This window comes from Pelophylax lessonae (assembly GCF_965119305.1).
Source record: "Pelophylax lessonae genome assembly, chromosome: 2".
Classification (NCBI taxonomy): domain Eukaryota; kingdom Metazoa; phylum Chordata; class Amphibia; order Anura; family Ranidae; genus Pelophylax; species Pelophylax lessonae.
In genome coordinates, this window is record NC_138769.1 from 703,150,652 (window position 1) to 703,170,613 (window position 19,962).

The following is a 19,962-nucleotide window of genomic DNA, read 5'->3' on the forward strand; positions in this document are numbered from 1 at the left end:
AGAAGGTATTTTTTTTGAGAATACATACTTGAATATATACAGTATATGTTACAGTGCAAATTTTAGACAGGTGTTGAAAAATTCTGTAATTGAAGAATGCTTTCAGAAATAGAAGTGTTAATAGTTTATTTTTATCAAAGACAAAATATAAAGCAAATAAATAGTAGAGGCATCCAAATCAAATCAATATTTGGTGTGATCATCCTTTGCCCTCAAACCAGCATCAATTCTTCTAGGTACACTTGCACACAGTTTTAGAAGGAACTTGGCAGAAAAAAAAAGAAGAAGGAACTTGGCGGTGGATTGTTCCAAACATCTTGGAGAACTAACCACAGATCTTCTGTGGATGTAGACTGCCTCAAACCCTTCTATATCTTCATGTAATCCCAGACAGACTCCATGATGTTGAGATCAGGGCTCTGTGGGGACCAAACCATATACAGTATAGTTCTCAATGACATTGGCTGCATGTTTGGGGTCGCCTGCTGCAGAATAAATATGAGGCCAATCACACACCTCCCTGATGGTATGGTATAATGGATGAGTTTCTGCCTATATTTGAGGACACCATTTATCCTGACCAAATCTCTAACTCCATTTGCAGAAATGCAGCCCCAAATGTGCAAGGAACCTCCGCTTCACTGTTGTCTGCATACACTCATTATTGTACCGCTCTCCAGCCCTTCAACAACAAACTGTCTCATACTACAGCCAAATATTTCACATTGTGACTCATCAGTCCAGAGCAGCTGCTGCCATTTTTCTGCACCCCAGTTCCTATGTTTTCATGCATAGTTGAGTCGCTAAGCCTTTTTTCGGAGGTATATCTTTTTTTTCTGTAATTCTTCCTTGAAGACCACTCCAGACCCAGACAGTAGTTGGGTTACATAGTTACATAGTAGTTGAGTAAATAAAGACAACAGTCTATCTAGTTCAACCTGTGAAGGTGTGTGAATGTATTCCTTTCCTATTATATCTGGGTTTAATTTCCCATTATATCAGTATAGCTGGGTTCCACTGGTTTTCTCTAGTTATGTGCTGATTGAACTGCTGGACATCTTCAGATGTGGAAATAAGCAGGATGTGACTTTCATCTGCTGTATTAAGTTCTCTTGTCCGACCATTGCATCTGTGGCTGTCAACATTGCCCATTTCTTTGTGCTTCTTCAAAAGATCAGCACATCTTGAAACCCCAGTCTGCTTTGAAATACTTGCCCGAGAGAGACCTTGCTGATGCCATATAACAACCTTGTGTTTTGTTGTTTCTGTACCAGTTAATGACTGTGTTTCAACCTACATATAAAATATTGATGGTGATTAGCACCTGCTTGGTAGAATTCGTTAATCAAACACCTGACTCTAATCCTACAAAATCCCTGACTTTGTGCAAGTGTAATGCCATCGTACACACGCAACGATTGTTGGCTGTGAATTTTCGGCCAACGTCCGATCGGCCGATTGTCGGCTTGTTAGTATGATACTTCCGACAACCGACTCCGACTTTTCGGCCAAATAAAATCTGGTGTGCATGCTATAAAATTTTTGTTGGCCGTCAACAGAACGGCCGATTGTTCGTTAGTCAGTACAGATTTCGGCAGACAAAAATCAGATGAGCAAGACTGGGCATGCTCAGAGAAGAAAAACACACTGAAAGTAAACCAGCACATGACATCACTTCTGAAGTTGGTTTTTGTTGGCCGACAAAATTCGTGTGCAGTCTAGAGCACATTTCAACCAACACAACAACACTGGACAAAAGACGGCCGATCGGTGGGCCAACAATCGTTGCGTGTGTACGAGGCTTAAGAATTGATGCTGGTTTGAAGCAGGGTATTGATCTGATTTAGGTTTTTGTTCTGTTCGCTCACTTTGCATTTTGTGAAACAGATAAAAATAAACAATTAACAAATAAAATATACATTTTTGAATGCATTCTTACTTTACAACATTTCTTCATACCTGCCTTACGCTTTAGCACAGTAAGCACAGTACTGTGTAAATATATATATATATATATATATATATATATATACACTGTTAACAAAATTAAAGGAACACTTTTTAATCAGAGTATAGCATCAAGACAATTAAACTCCTGGGATATTGATTTGGTCAGTTAAGTGGCAGAGGAGGTTGGTAATCAGTTTTTAGTTGCTTTGATGATAAGGAAAATAACAACAGGTGCACTAGATGGGCAATATTTAGACAACCTCAAAAACAGGAATGGTTTTACAGGTGGAGCCCACTGACATTTTGTATTTCCTACTCATCTTTTCTGAATGTTTTTCACTATTTTTGCATTTGGCTAGGGTCAGTGACACTACTGATAGCATGAGGCGATACCTGGACCCTATAGAGGCTGCACAGGCAGTCCAACTCCTCCAGGATGGCACATCAATACGTGCCATTGCCAGAAGGTTTGCGGTGTCTCCCAGTACAGTCTCAAGAGCATGGCGGAAATTCCTGGAGACAGACAGTTACTCTAGGAGAGATGGACAGGGCCATAGAAGGTTTTTAACCCATTACCAGGACCGTTATCCGCTCCTTTGTGCAAGGAGGAACAGGATGAGCACTGCCAGAGCTCTACAAAATGACTTCCAGCAGACCACTGGTGTGAATGTCTCTGACCAAACAATCAGAAACAGACTTCATGAGGGCGGCCTGAGGGTCCAATGTCCTTTACTGTGCCCTGTGCTAACTGCCCGGCACCGTGGAGCTCGATTGGCATTTGTCATTGAACACCAGAATTGGCAGGTCTGACACTGGCGCCCTGTGCTTTTCACAGATGAGAGCAGGTTTACCCTGAGCACATGTGACAGATGTGAAAGGGTCTGGAGAAGCCGTGGAGAACATTATGCTGCCTGTAACATCATTCAGCATGACCGATTTGGTTGTTGGTCAGTAATGGTCTGAGAAGGCATATCCATGGAGGGACGCAAAGACCTCTATAGGCTAGACAGTGGAACCCTGACTGCCATTAAGTATCGTAATGAAATCCTTGGACCCATTGTCAGACTCCACGCTGGTGCATTGGGTCCTGGGTTCCTCCTGGTGCACGACAATGCCTGGCCTCATGTGGTGAGAGTATGCCTGGCCTCATGTGGTGGTCCTGGAGGATGAAGGATACCATTGAATGGCCCCCACACTCGTCTGACCTAATCCAATAGAACACCTCTGGGACATTATGTTTCAGTCCATCCAACGCCGCCAGGTTACACCTCAGTCTGTTCAGGAGCTCAGTGATGCCCTGGTCCAGATCTAGGAGGAAATACCCCAGGACACCATCCGTCGTCTAATTAGGAGTATGCCCCGATGTTCTCAGGCACGCATACAAGCACGTGGGGGCCATACAACCTACTGAGTACCATTTTAGGTTGCTGCAATGGAATTTCAGCAAAATGGACTAGCCTGCTGCATCATTTTGTCACTTTGATTTTTGGGTGTGTCTTTGAATTCAGCCCTCTGTAGGTTGATCATTTTAATTTCCATCAAATAATGTGGCATCCTTTTCTTCCTAACACATTACCCAGTTCATACCAGTATAGATCCTAACACATTACCCAGTCCATATCAGTATAGATATCCAGTATAATATTTTGCCCCATTGAGATCTGATGTGTTTTCAAAGTGTTCCTTTTATTTTTTTGAGCAGTGTATACACACACATGCACAGTATATATACTGTGTATATATATATATTGAGTTTAGTGTCCCCTTACAAATTATCAATAATATTAGTTAATGGGTTTAGGTCTGCTTTCGGTTGCCTATTTAGTGGAAAGTTAAAAATCATAGAAAACTAATGTCAAAAATATACTGTAAAAACATTTTATATTTACCTTTTTTTAAAGTATACATTTCATACAAACTTTTTTAAGCTGTTTACTTACATTTATAATTTTATATATATAAAAAAGTAGAATAAAGAAAAAGGAAAAAACAACGCTATATTTATAAATAACTTTTTACGTTCTGAATACACAAGAAAATTTGTACATCCACCGACAGTGGCACAACACTGTTGTCTGGGCAATGAGCTGAGATGCTTGGAACGGATTTTTTGTGCTGAACGTTGCGGAATTCTGAAGAATGTAAACAATGTAGATGATAAGAGTCTGGGGTTCATTGCACTTGTGATATTCCTAATGTAGTCCACTGGAACATACAATCGACGGGTTTCGTTTTTCCAGTCCAAATGTTTTCACAGAATATTTAATTAATTCCTGGATTCTTTAAAGTTATGTTGTAACAGCAATGGTTCGCCACAATAATAAAAAAAAAAATCAATGAACTCAATCATATTTACAATCCAGCAAAATGATGTCTGTCTGGCGGGTTTGTTGGTCTTGCTTTGATAGATGTTGACCAAAGTCCTTTTTTTTTTTTTTAATTTTATTTTTACTCCAAAAACATTCAGGTCGGTCAAAGAAAAATAGATGTCTAATATTCTTTTTCCCCTTAATCTGTGGTAAATCTCATTTGGCACACTTGATTTAAGAGGCCCATGTCCAAGCAAAAAAAAAACAAAACAAAAAAAGGTTCATATAGAAAGTTTTTTAGCGCCGCAGTTAGTGCTTTGGTTTTTGTTTTCCTTTTTTTTTTTTTTTTTTTGGTGCCTCGTCTTTATCCAAAAAGCTTCTCATTTGCAAACATATCGTTCCACAGTCCTCTCGCATTTTTTGCAGGTTACATAGCAACACCAATGGTATTTACAATGGCACCTCTCCACCACTTTGTCCATGTATGGGTTGTAGCCCCTTCCGCAGCACATTAGGTCACAACTGTCGCTTCCATTGGATGTTTTATTGCATTGTCTGCAAGAAAACAAAGAGCGTTAATCATGTCACTTTCAACGTATGGCATTGTTTGGCAGAAAACAGACTAGTTAATGTCAAACGAGACTTGGCAGCAGATGCATCAACATATTGCGGAATAAAGCGTCCCTGTCAGGGGTAACAGAATGCTTTGTGCGGAGGGCACCAAGGCCACAGATGAGCTGGTTACATGTCCTTGGATGCCGTCTCTTAGTGAAATGTACACACAAAGTCAAACGCCTCAAGGGTTTTCTACAAACTAACCACAGCAGATATATTAGACGTGTTCTTGTTTTGTTATTAATATAGTTCAAATAATTTTGTCAGAGGTTCATTTTATAGGCCTTAGGATACGTTGTGGCTGGGTGTTATTGTCTAATGGCATATTTATGGTTTTCCATCTTGATCAGGCTTGTATTGAAATGATGTCATATGTCTACAATGAATAAAGTCATAAATAAGTCGTTGAGGACCTTATTAGCGAAACTGGCGTGTAAATTGTGTTCCTTCACACCATAACCCAATCTAACCTTTTCATTTTGAACAATTTATTGTCTATCTATATGAGTAAGTCTATATATCTATTGTGATATGGGGCTTTTTCTTAGCTCAGTGGTGGGAAACCTTTTCAGTGAGTCATGCCATTCTGAACTGTGGTTAAAGTAGAGTTCCACCCATTTCTTTAGGTTCCTTGAAACACAGGGCCCATCCGTAGAAAAGTCTATAATGGCAACTATTTTTTATTTATTTTTTTCCAAATATCTTATTTTTCTTTATGTAGTCTGCACTTTCGGGCCCGGCCACCTAGGCGATTTGCTGGGACTCCTGGGATGTCTGTGGCATCTATCCCAAAAGTCTTTGAATCACACTTGACTTCCTTCTGGGTTCTGTTGTGATTAACAGGTTGCCATAGCAAAGGGGAGGGAACTTCCGCAGCCGCCGCAATTGTTATGGCAACCTGTAAACAACACAGTGCGCCATGCTGCATCCTTACTGCGCAGGCGCGAGATCGGGACGTGCATGCTGGGTAGCCAGCTGCACATAGTCCCGGAAGCAAGTAGAAGCGGGCTTCAGATACCCACACTTATAATGACCGCTGCCTACCTGCCCGGATCCTGTGATAGATATCATAATTGTAAGGAACTTCTGCTGCCACAGCCATTGTTATGGCAACCTGTAAACAACACAGTGCACCATGCTGCATCCTTACTGCACAGGCGCGAGATCAGGACGTACATGCTGGGTAGCCAGCTGCACATAGTCCCGGAAGCAAGTAGAAGCGGGCTTCAGATGCCCACACTTATAATGACCGCTGCCTATCTGCCGGAACCTGTGATAAATATCATAATTGTAAGGAACTTCCGCTGCCACCGCCATTGTTATGGCAACCTGTAAACAACACAGTGCACCATGCTGCATCCTTACTGCACAGGCGCAAGATCGGGACATGCATGCTGGGTAGCCAGCTACATGTAGTCCTGAAAGCAAGTAGAAGCGGGCTTCAGATGCCCACACTTATAATGACCGCTGCCTACCTGCCCGGATCCTGTGATAAATATCATAATTGTAAGTACGAAGAAGAAATACACTTATACCAGTATCCTGTTTATTTTGTGCAAATAAAGAGAATCACGGGGGGGGGGGGTGCTTTTTGGAGAAAACTGACAAGAAGAATGGAGCTTCGCTTTAAGTGCTTGTTGGTCCACCCTTATTAAACTAAATTAAAGTTCCTCAAACACGGTTGTCCACAAAGTGGAATTTCAACATCAAAAATAGAAACAGAAAATGCTGGGCCATCTGGTGCTGACCACCAATGTAAGGAACATTTTTCCCATTGCCCACCATTGTAAGAAGCATTCTTCCCACTGATCACCAATATAAGGGACATTCTTCCCAATGATCACCAATGTAAGAAGCATTTTTCCCACTGACCTCTTCAGCAGCACTGCTGTTCTTGTCACTGGTTCCTCAAACTGCATCACCCAGCTCTCCTGGTTCTCTTGGCCCACTCAGCCTACAGTTACAGCACTCTAAGTCCACAATACAATAGAGTTTACTTGTTGTTCCCTGCAGCCACTGTAATTCCAGGTGTCAGCCTGGTCAGTGCAAACATACACTTGCTGCTCCTTGCAGCACAGGCCCACTATCTGGCCTCTCAGTCGTAGTTTTCCTGACACCCCAAGCTCTCTTACTCCCCTGAGACAGATTCCCTCAGTTCCCTAGACTTGCCTAGTTGTCCTGGCTTTTCCAGTCTCCCAGACTTGTGTAGCTGCCTCAACGCTCTAAGTCCAATAGACAAGGATTCTTTCCCAGTTGGAGTGCAGTCTCTCGAGTAGAGCGCCTGTCTCCTGGCAGGAACATGGCCCTCATAGCTGGAGAACACAGCCTGATGGGGTCCTTGAGCTATACCTAGGCCTTACCTATAATGAGTATGCACACTCAAACTACCTGCAGGCCTCCAATAGGACCTGGACACAGAAATAGAGACTTCTTCCAACTCAAATCTCTTCAAAGTCTCCAAACACCAGACCCTGATGCAGGATTACAAAACTCAGAGAACAACGACAAGCCGGTCTTCTCACAAATAATATTCTGGAGCTTTGCACTTTGCATTAAAGCAAATCACATTGGGTTGATTTACTAAAACTGGAGAGTGCAAAATTTGGCGTAGCTGTGCATGGTAGCCAATCAGCTTTTAACTTCAGCTTGTTAAGTTAAGCTTTGACAAAAAAAAAAAAACCCTGGAAGCTGATTGGTTTCTATGCAGTGGTGCACCAAATGTTGCACTCTCTAGTTTTGGTAAAACAACCCCAACGTGTCTTCTGTCTATCCTCACACAGTGGCAGGGCCTCGCATGGTCACACTATTTATAATTTTCTTTAACCTGCTCTATCACTTTTTGTCCAATAACCAGTAAATGAGAAGGCAAATTGGGCAAAGCTCTGCATGCATACTAGTGGATAGTTATGGAAAGAAAAACTAACAGAAGTTCCAACTAATTGATGGTATATCAGTTCTAGAGACAAATAACCACAACCACATCCAATATATTCAGAGAAACCAAAAGAGAACAGAGAACAACACCGGGGGTCCAAAAGACTCTCTGCATTGTAAAAGAAGTTCTAACTCTTTCTAACTATATTGACAACTATAAAAATTGCCTTAGATTCACTTTAACGTACATTGATAGGCTATGTACAAAAAAGTGCATCTAATTGTTATAAGTAGTATATAGGATTTATATATAGCGCCAAAAGTTTACACAGCACTTTACAATATAATAAAGGAGACAGTACAGTTACAATACAATTTGATACAAGAGGGTTAAGATGAAACCTTTCTCAGCCAGATTCCTCCAGAGGTTGCTAAGGGTTTCTGACTCTCAGAAAAGTTACCATTGAAGCAAATGATATTTTCAAGTACCTGTAAGCGGCTTTCCCCCTAATGACCACCAATGTAAGAAGCCGTCCCCCTAATGACCACCAATGTAAGCAGCCATCCCCCTAATGACCACCAATGTAAGCAGCATTCTCCCTAATGACCACCAATGTAAGCAGCATTCTCCCCACTGGCCACCAATGTAAGGAGCATTCTCCCTAAAGACCACAAATGTAAGGGGCATTCTTCCCACTGATCACCAATATAAACTGCATTCTCCATACTGACTACCAATGTAAGGGACATTTTCCCCCCTGTGACCACCAATGTGAGGAGCATTCTTCCTATCGGCCACCAATGTAAGGGACATTTTCCGCAATGACCACCAATGTAAGGGGTATTCTCCCTACTGACCAACAATGTCAGGGCCATTCTCCTCACTGACCACCAAATTAACAGGGATTCTCCCTATGGATCACCAATGTAACGGCATACTTCCTATTGACCACTAATGTAACGGCATACTTCTTATTGACCATCAATGTAAGGGCCATTCTCCTCATATACCACCAATGTAAGAGACATTCTTGCCACTGGCTACCAAGATAAAGGACATTCTTCCAATTGACCACCAATGTAAGCAGCATTCTCCCCATTGGCAACCAATGTAAGGAGCATTCTCCCTAAAGATCACAAATGTAAGGGGCATTCTTCCCACTGAACATCAATATAAACAGAATTCTCCATACTGGCTACCAATGTAAGGGACATTTTCCCCCCAGTGACCACCAATGTGAGGAGCATTCTTCCTTTTGGCCACCAATGTAAGGGACATTTTCCACAATGATCACCAATGTAAGGGGCATTCTCCCTACCAGCCACCAATGTAAGGGACATTTTCCCCAATGATCACCAATATAAGGGGCATTCTTCCTACTGATCAGTGACCAACAATGTCAGGGCCATTCTCCTCACTGACCACCAAATTAACAGGCATTCTCCCTACTGACCACCAATGTAAGGGCATACTTCCTATTGATCACCAATGTAAGAGCCATTCTCCTCATGGACCACCAATGTAAGAGACATTCTTGCCACTGGCCACCAATGTAAGGGACATTCTTCCAATTGACCACCAATGTAAGAAGCATTCTTCCCACTGATCACCAATGTAAGGGACATTCTTCCCACTGATCACCAGTGTGCTACCAATGTAAGGGTAACTCGACTACCTATCAATGTAAAGAGGGCTTACTAGTCCAAATGTGAGAGAGAATTAAAATTCTGACTGACTGCGTTTCTTTTCTGACCAATATCATAATTATTTTGTTTCATTTCATTATTATTACTGAAAATAGTATTGTTGTATAGAGAAGTCTTGGATGTCAACTACATGGGTATGCCACATTCCAGTGTTTTGCTGTTGTCTGTATTCCAGCCGAGGATATTCACTCTCTCTGTTTCTTCAGAAAAGTGATGGGAAATCCAAAATGTATTTGGATTTAAAAGTTATTACTAAAAAAGGAATAGAGGTAAAATCTGCCAATGGGGACACATCTTTCAGTAACATCTAAGGGATTTACCTGATTTGCATGAAGTGATGGAAAATCTGTCAAATGGTACACAAATGACATAAAAAAACTGGCAGGCTTTAACCATGCTAAAAAGCTTTGGCTTCAGTTAGCGCATGTAAACCCAAGAACAAAACTGTAGTATTTTGAAGCTTACCAGTCCTTAGCTGTGGTGTTTGCATTAGCTTTCTTTTTTTCCTTTATTTTTACCTGCTGATTTTCCTATTTTAGTATGACAACACTCACTCATTGTATGTTATCTATGAAGGATCGGGATGTCCAACGGAAGACTGGGCAAAGATGGAAGTGCCCAGGCACCACGGGATCATTCAGGTGTGAATGGGCCTTAGACGTCAATACTTTGAAACCTGCTTGTTCTCTGTCAATCGATCGGATAGTACTCAAGCCAGGGACTAAGCAGCATCAGAACAAATGTCACCAAAAAAAACGAAAATACCCACGCTAAATGTTGAGTTATATCAAATACCTACAATAATGAAAATACCACCTTAAACCACTATTTTCACCAACTGTTAGGGCCCATTCCCCCCAGAAACTGCACATAACTGCATGTTTTTGACTGCAGGTTTACATGTATTTGAAGCACATTTGATGTGCGCTTAACGCAAGTTTGAATGCGTTTAGCACTGCATTTGAAGTGCATTTTTCTATATATTTTTGGGCTTGGCTTTCTTGGATTAAAGGGGTTAGGTGCGGTGCGTTCGAAGCGTGTTTGTAGCGCGTTTCCTGCATTTGCAGTGCAGATAAATGCAGCATGCTCTACTTTCTTTTAACTGCGCTGAACTTCACTGCAATGATCTGAACTATGCCAATAGGATTACCTTGATTTTGGGTTGTCTTTGTAGTTGGAGTGCAGTTCAAAATGCATCCAACTGCATTTAGTGTGAAAGGGCCCTTATACTTTGGGACTGCTGCTGTTCATTGCATGAAGCATACATAAATAAAAGATCAAAACGCGTCAGCCCTCTGCTTCCAATGAGATATCGGACCTCTGCTATGAGGCGGCTTTATGGAATTGATGTGCCTGAATTTCACGAATGTTTGTGAGTAGCTGATTTTTATTTCGATTTAATAAACTCGCCGAGGATAATGCGTTAGGCTGGTGCGCCCTTTCTTTGTTTTGTATCTACAGTGTTTGGTCGACCGCCCCGGTCGTAAGGGGAAGCAAAGCCTAGCCATAATGGATGCCAAGTACTAGCACGAGTTCTGGGATTGAGGCAGCCTGAGGACCAGGTTCTGAGCGCAGGAGTGGGGTGCTGTACAGCATTTATCTTTTTTGGAGTATAAATAAAATATCATTTGACCGCATCTAGACCCAGAAATGCCTCTCCGGCTTGTGCTCCACGGGCCCGCAGTAACATCACCAGAAGCCCTGCCCAATGCGTTTCGCCCCAACCAATGGGCGTCCTCAGGAACAGGTTCTTGAGGACGCCTATTGGTCGGGGTGAAACGCGATCATAGGATTTTTTTTATGTGAATGCAATGGTGGATAACAGTTTTTAACAATAAAAGTTACTACATAGTTACATAGTTACATAGTTAGTGAGGCTGAAAAAAAGACACAAGTCCATCCAGCTCCCCGCTGATACGACTGCTTGTGGAAGAGAATTCCACATCCTTACCGCTCTTACAGTGAAGAACCCCTTACGCACTTTAAGGTTAAACCGCCTTTCCTCAAGTTTTAGTGAGTGGCCACGTGTCTTATTGTATCTCCTTTCTCTGAATAGTTTGTTCCTTATGCTAGGGTCGCCAGTACAGTATTTGTACATTGATATCATATCCCCCCTCAATCGTCTCTTCTCCAGAGAGAATAGGTTCAGTGCTTGTAGTCTTTCCTCATAGCTGATGTCCTCCATTCCCCTAATTATTTTTGTTGCCCTTCTCTGGACTTTCTCCAGTTCCAGCTCCAGCTTCCTACTACACTATAGTAGTAAAATCGAGAGGCACTGGCTGATCTCTGGAGACAATGAATGGTCCACGAGAGTGATAACAGAGGAGAACCACAGCAAATGGAAGAACCATTTCACCATTTTATTCTCTAGGGTCATGGCTAAAAAAAAAAAAAAAATATATATATATATATATATATATATATATGTATGTGTTGGGGGTTCTAAGAAATTTTCTAGCGTCAGAAAAAGGCTTAGTCATGAAGGGGTTAACAACAGGGGGTCACAAATCTTTGGGGAGTGTGGGAGCACTAGAGGGGGGATCACGGATTGCTCACCTTGGATGAATTGCTCTATATAGGTGGACTTTTTCTTCACAGAATGTGCACCTGTTCTAATTAGGAACTGGGAGACTTTTTGCCTGTATTTTATGTTTGTATTTGAATATTACTTACACATCAGTAGCCGGGCTGGCTGCTATCGAGGGTTCATGACCAGAAAATGTCTGCCAGCTGGCTCCCGATTAATGCTCTCAGCCATTGGCTGACCAGAGTGTTCTGGCAGGGGCGTCCCCCTGTCAGAACACAATAGTCCAGCAGGGGAGATTGCTGTACTAACATCAGATTGTTAGTACAGCAGCTCCGACCTAAACTGTCAGTTCAACTTTGTGGGTTGAACAAAAAATAAACTACTGGTGTGTATGAGGCTTGATAGTGCTGTGAATGTATATTTACTACACAGTTGCCAACATTTAAAAAAAATTTCCAGGGACACTTTGCAGCACAGCTATCAATTACTTACCACACCCACTTCCCTGAAGCTCCGCCCACTCCACATAATTCATCTCCGCCTACTTAACATCAGATTATAGGGTCTACTCAATAAAGAGAGAATTACTGGAAATTGAAAGGGGAATTTTAACTTGAGGCCAAAGTAGCAGAGTTGGAATAATTGTCCCATTCAGCTGCACTACTTCTGCCTAAAGTTTAAAATTCTCATCACAATTCCCTGCAATTCTAAAGTGTCAAATGTGCTCAGGTGTGACCATACAAAAAATGTAATATGTAAATATAAATAAAGTGCAAAGTGTATATAAGTACAGTACATTGCCGGGACAATGTAAATTACCTAGGACAGGCTCCTATTTGCCGGGACTGTCCCGGCAAAAACGGGACAGTTGGCAAGTATGTTACTATCAGAAAAAATGTGCAATGAAAGCCTGTATGTTCCTACCAGCCAACTTTATGGTGACAATGGATTATTATTATTATTTTTAAAATACAGGATTTATATAGCACCAACAGTATTGTACTTTGTTTATAGGCATATGCGGATTTTTGGCGTCGTTACAACAATCAGTGCTATTTGGCGGAGTCATTAGAAGTCTACATTGATGGGGGCAGCAGATGAAAGAGCACAATGACAGGTTGTATATAAACACACGGGAGCACAAGGCAGATATTGAAAACTGATCTGAAAGGCTCAACAATACAGCCAGGAAATAGGAGCAGATTACTTATCATGGGAAGGATGGTGTATGCAGGAGAAGTGTGATAACTGCCACAATGGAGAAGAAAGGAAAAGAGAACATAAGAGGAGATAGTGATAATAGTACAAGTAGTGATAAGATATAATTCTGATACCGTGTAAAATACAGAATACACTCAATAGAAAGGACAAGGTAAATCCATGCGTATTGTTTGCAGACTGTAACCTTTCTGAACTACAGGGTCAACTTTATTACAATAAACTACCATATATACTCGAGTATAAGCCGACCCGAATATAAGCCAAGGCACCTTATTTTATCTAAAAAAAACTGGGAAAACGTATTGACTCGAGTATAAGCCTAGGGTGGCAAATTCAGCAGCTACTGGACCCAACTAGACCACCACGAGACACAAAACAGGGGCTGCGGGCATGGTGCAGGGGCTGCAGACATGGTACAGGAGATGCAGGGATGTAGGCATGGCACAGGAGATGGTACAGGAGGTGGTACAGGCATGGCACAGGAGATGGTTCAGGCATGGCACAGGAGATGGTACAGGAGATGGCAAAGGCATGGCACAGGAGATGGCAAAGGCATGGCACAGGAGATGGTACAGGAGATGGTACAGGCATGGCACAGGAGATGGTTCAGGCATGGCTCAGGAGATGGTACAGGAGATGGTATAGGCATGTTACAGGAGATGGTTTAGGCATGGCACAGATGGTTCAGGCATGGCACAGGAGATGGTACACAGGCATGGCACAGGAGATGGTACACAGGCATGGCACAGATGGTACACATGCATGGCACAGGAGATGGTACACAGGCATGGCACGCACAGATGATACAGGCATGGCACAGATGGTACAGGCATGGCACAGGAGATGCAGTGCTGCGGGCACGGTACAGGAGAATCTCCTGTACCGTGCCTGCAGCACTACATCTCCTAAAGGAGATGCAGGGGCTGCGGAGGAGTCTCGCTTACCTTTCTGCTTGCATTAAAAAATGGCACTGCCCGGCGCCAACACGTCACCGCGCATGCGCCATCTGCCCGGGAATAGCTGAACATGTACTGGCTTTCCCGAGCGGCGGCACATGCGCACTGACCGGGGAAAAGGTAAGTGAGACTGTGACTCGAGTATAAGCCAAGGGGGGCTTTTTCAGCACGAAAAAACATGCTGAAAAAGTCGGCTTATACTCGAGTATATACGGTATGCAATGAAATCAGGTACAACAGGTCCCAAAAGATAACTTTGGTTGTGAATATTATGATGTAAGGACCAAGCCTATTTCTGACATTTGTTGCTTACAAGTCCAATTTTGCTAAATTTTATATTGTGAAAGATGATGTTACCCTAGGTAACTAGATAGGTGCTATGTTACGCTTTAAAATTGCATGCACTCATGGAATGGCGACAAACTACGGTACTGAAAAATCTCCATACGCTTTAAAAATTTTTAACAGTTACCAGTTTATAGTTACAGAGGAGGTCTTTTACTAAAATTATTGCTCCCGCTCTAACGATCACAGCAATACCACACATGTGTAATTTGAACACTGTTTACATTTGTGGGTGCGACTTACGTATGAGTTTTATTTGTCGCGCGAGCACGGGGACAGGGGCACTTTAAACATTTTTTTTTCTTATTTAATTTTTTATTTTTTTATTTTTACACTGTCCCTTAAAAAAAAAAATAAATAAATAAATCTGATCACTTTTATTGCTGTCACAAGGAATGTAAACATCCCTTGTAAAAGTAATAGGCAGTGACAGGTACTCTTTATGGAGGGATTGGGGGTCTCAAAGACCCCAAACCCCTCCTCTGCATTTTAAAGTATTCAAAACGCCAAAATCTGCATTTTTGAATACTTCAATTTTTTTTTTAAATTGGCGCCTATCTCTATAAGTGACACTTTCAAAAATTTTAACAGTTACCTGTTTGTAGTTACAAGTTACAGAGGAGGTCTTTTACTAAAATTATTGCTCTCGCTCTAACGTTCACGGCGATACCGCGCGAGCACGGGGACAGGGGCACTTTAAACATTTTTTTTTTTTCTTATTTGTTTTCTTATTTTTATTTATTTTCACACTATCCCTTTAAAAAAAAAAACGAAATATGATCACTTTTATTGCTGTCACAAGGAATGTAAACTGTGACAGTAATAGGCAGTGACAGGTACTCTTTATGGAGGGATCGGGGTCTCAAAGACCCCAAACCCCTCCTCTGCACTTCAAAGTATTCAAAATGCCGAAATTGGGTTTAATATCGCTTTAAAGTGTATGACGGGGCAAAATAAAAGGAATACATCTGAGAAATACATGCACAGTTCTCCATGTCTGGATGTATGGATTGGGGTGGGCCCCACGCCTTTTTTTTTTTTTTTACTATTTTTACCGGCAAATGTCTTTTTATTTTTTATTCAGCTGTCAACGGGGAATCCCATTGACAGCTGATGACTCATCGGTTGTTAAGGACGCTGTGGCCGGCTTCCCGGACTCGCTCCTTAAGGGTGGAGTTCAGACATTTTTTTGTTTATTAAAAGGGAGCAGCTACACTTTTAATAAACACTCACCTGTCCTACGATCCAGCGGTGTACTCACCTCAGCCATGTTTACCCCATGTCCTCCCTGGGCGGCGCCGGCATCTCTAAAATTGGCACCCGGCTGTGACAGCCTGCCCCTTCACAGCCGGGTGCCCACTGTGCATGCGCGAGCGGCACTGCGCTCTGTGACAGGTCCCGAAGTCTTCTAGAACCTGTCCTGTGTCCCAGAAGACTTCAGGAAGAACTTCCGCTTCCGATCACCTGATCAAAATCAGGTACCTGTCCCCCGCTCCTCCCTAAAAGTTCAGTTTCACAAACAGGAGTCAGGGAGGAGGCCTTAAAGCGAAAGTTCCACTTTTGGGTGTGCTGCACACTGTGACAGGTCCCGAAGTCTTCTAGAACCTGTCCTGTGTCCCAGAAGACGTCAGGAAGAACTTCTGCTTCCGATCGCCAGATCAAAATCAGGTACCTGTCCCCCGCTCCTCCCTAAAAGTTCTGTGTCACAAACAGGAGTCAGGGAGGAGGCCTTAAAGCGAAAGTTCCACTTTTGGGTGTGCTGCACACTGTGACAGGTCCCGAAGTCTTCTAGAACCTGTCCTGTGTCCCAGAAGACGTCAGGAAGAACTTCCGCTTCCGATCGCCACATCAAAATCAGGTACCTGTCCCCCGCTCCTCCCTAAAAGTTCCATTTTACAAACAGGAGTCAGGGAGGAGGCCTTAAAGCGAAAGTTCCACTTTTGGGTGTGCTGCACACTGTGACAGGTCCCGAAGTCTTCTAGAACCTGTCCTGTGTCCCAGAAGACGTCAGGAAGAACTTCCGCTTCCGATCGCCACATCAAAATCAGGTACCTGTCCCCCGCTCCTCCCTAAAAGTTCCATTTTACAAACAGGAGTCAGGGAGGAGGCCTTAAAGCGAAAGTTCCACTTTTGGGTGGAACTCCGCTTTAACAACCAGCTTTTATTGCACCTTGATTGGGCAAAGCTTTGCCCAATCAAGGCGCAGAATGCACTATACAGCGCACAGTGCATTGCAGGGCGTTTGGCGAGGCGAACACCCGCTGAACACCCTGCAAATTCAGGTTTTCCCTGAACGGGAAAAACTGCCAATGTTCAGCCCCAAATCATGCTCGAGCCGAATCCTTCACCCAACACTATTTCAAACCATTGTGTCTTCCAGGTACTCCTTTTACATCTTGCACTATTTAAAATTAAAAAAAAAAAAAAAACAGTAGGGATTATGGGGACCCCTGATAATGGCCACAACCAGTGTGCAGACCCGGGAACTCAGCCAGACATCTCACCAATGAAAATATCAGGTGCTTGAAAACAGAACTCCAGTTTCTTTGTTTTGTGTTTTTGTTGGATGGTATTTAGCTTGTGTAACATCATCAGTTTATGCAAAGTTTTTTTTCCTAAGATCCCCCTTTGACGGCAGTTGGGGTTGAATCCAACATGTCATTATGAGTTTTTGGCAACCAATAAACAGTAGTGTTCACATTTCATCAATTGGGTTTCGATTGCTGCTGGTTGATGGATTACGTGAAGGAGGGTCGTGACTATGGTTGGGTTTTCTTTTTTTTCTTAGTAGGAACATTAAGGAATTTGAGGACAGTGCCACAAGAGGTGGTCAAGCCCTGCTTTGTTCTCATGGCATTTGGGGTATTTTTCATTTTTTTTTTCATGTAAAAATGGGGGTCTGGTCTAACTCCACCAAACATTGAAGTATCAACTTTGGATGCGCTGATCCCGTAAGGGATTAGAGGTCAGCAGAAACGTTCTGCTCTGGAGCCGGTTGCTATAGATTGCTACCCTCTGCACCTCATCACTACTCTTTGCGCTGCCTGGCTGAATAAGCCTGATTGTACAATCAGCCTGGAACCGGCAGCTTGACAAGCTCACTGTGTATATTTTATGGAAATATTAATCATATTGTGCAATATAGCTCAGGGGTCTCCTGGGTAATGTACACAGGTCATAAAAATATATTCCTGTCAAATCAAAGCCTACACAGGATGTGATGGAGAACAGCGTTCAGTAGATACACAGTCCTCGTAGTAGTAGTCCCAGATAGCAGGGCGTGGGCACTCACATGCCACAGGCAGACACTATTCAGCTGCGTTGTGGATTGTAGGAGGATATTTGAGAAGCTAAGACTTATGGACATCATTGTTATACAGCAAAAGCTGAGGAAGTAGGGATACAATGTCATATTATTTTTCTGCATGTTTCTGCAGCCTACTGAGGAGACAGGGCAGGCCTTGGGGTTTGCTCACACACAGGGCTGCTGTTAAAAACCACAGGGCCCCATACAGCCTACCCAACAGGGGGCCCCCTTGCAGGCCAAAAGTGACTGAGGACATAGATTTATCAGTCCCTTTCTTTGCAGCCTCAGCAGCACAGATTAATGAATAGGAAACCCTCTGGGGCTTTCTGCTAATTCACAAACTGAAGCATAGTAAATACAGTTTACCATTGCTTTAGGAAAGGAAGGGGCCAGTAAATTACATATTTACCTGCCCCTTCCACCACTCTCTATCCCGGAACATCTCCTTTTGTGCCTGTAGTAGCTGCCGGCGGGAGAGGAAGGGAAGCCAGATGTGCTACAGGGGGAAAGAGGCAAACAGGGGGGGGCCCAGAAAACAGATGGAAGGAACACAACACCAATCCCGCTGCAGTGCAGCTAGAGGGAGAAAGAGGAAGAGAAGCTAGCAGTGCTGCAGGGGGGAGCAGAAGAGGAATGGTGGCTGCAATAAGACAGTATAGCAGGCCCTTCTGCTCAGCTGGTGCCTGGTCCCCCCTTTTGAACTTATGGTGCCCAGGCCCAGTACAGGAGGGCTCAGTGTACTGCCTTATCAGCGGCCCTGTGAGTGTGTGTTTATTAAAAGTCAGCAGCTACACTTTTTGTAGCTGCTGACTTTTAATAAACACAGAAAAGGCTGGAACTCCGCTTTAATGTCTAAACCGCTGGCAACAAAAGTGAGTACACCCCTAAGTGAAAATGTCCGAATTGGGCCAAATTAGCCATTTTTCCTCCCCAGTGTCATGTGACTCGTTCGTGTTACAAGGTCTCAGGTGTGAATGGGGAGCAGGTGTGTTAAATTTGGTGTTATCGCTCTCACTCTCTCATACTGGTCACTGGAAGTTCAACATGGCACCTCATGGCAAAGAACATTCTGAGGATCTGAAAAAAAGAATTGTTGCTCTACATAAAGATGGCCTAGGCTATAGGAAGATTGGCAAGACCCTGAGCTGCAGCACAGTGGCCAAGACTATACAGCGGTTTAACAGGACAGGTTCCACTCAGAACAGGCCTCACCATGGTCCACCAAAGAAGTTGAGTGCACGTGCTCAGCGTCATATCCAGAGGTTGTCTTTGGGAAATAGATGTATGAGTGCTGCCAGCATTGCTGCAGAGATTGAAGGGGTGGGGGGGACAGCCTGTCAGTGCACAAACCAAATGCCACACACTGCAACAAATTGGTCTGCATGGCTGTCATCCCAGAAGGAAGCCTCTTCTAAAGATGATGCACATAAAAGCCCACAGAAAGATTGCTGAAGACAAGCAGACTAAGGACATGGATTACTGGAACCATGTCCTGTGGTCTGATGAGACCAAGATAAACTTATTTGGTTCAGATGGTGTCAAGGGTGTGTGGCGGCAACCAGGTGAGGAGTACAAAGACAAGTGTGTCTTGCCTACAATCAAGCATTGTGGTGGGAGTGTCATGGTCTGGGGCTGCATGAGTGCTGCTGGCACTGGGGAGCTACAGTTCATTGAGGGAACCATGAATGCCAAAATGTACTGTGACATACTGAAGCAGAGCATGATCCCCTCCCTTTCAAGACTGGGCAGCAGGGCAGTATTCCAACATGATAACGACCCCAAACACCCCTCCAAGATGACCACTGCCTTGCTAAAGAAGCTGAGGGTAAAGGTGATGGACTGATCAAGCATGTCCTCAGACTTAAACCCTATTGAGCATCTGTAGGGCATCCTCAAACAGAAGGTGGAGGAGCGCAAGGTCTCTAACATCCACCAGCTCTGTCATGTCGTCATAGAGGTGTGGAAGAGGACTCCAGTGGCAACCTGTCAAGCTCTGGTGAACTCCATGCCCAAGAGAGTTAAGGCAATGCTGCAAAATAATGGTGGCCACAAAGATATATAGACACTTTGGGCCCAATTGGGACATTTACACTTAGGGGTGTACTCACATTTGTTGCCAGCGGTTTAGACATTAATGGCTGTGTGTTGAGT

The 19,962-nt window shown here is 43.2% G+C and overlaps 1 protein-coding gene across 2 annotated transcripts in view; it reads right to left on the reverse strand.

Annotated features, from left to right (window-relative positions):
* Positions 1-4,558: 4,558 nt before the first annotated feature.
* The window catches only part of WNT11 (Wnt family member 11), a 202,979-nt gene continuing 187,575 nt past the window's right edge, over positions 4,559-19,962 (reverse strand). For both annotated transcript variants that reach the window (XM_082246174.1, XM_082246173.1), the window contains exon 6: positions 4,559-4,814. In XM_082246174.1, the coding sequence (XP_082102300.1) occupies positions 4,640-4,814 (175 nt within the window). In that variant the 3' untranslated portion in view covers positions 4,559-4,639. The remainder of the gene's footprint in view (positions 4,815-19,962) is intronic.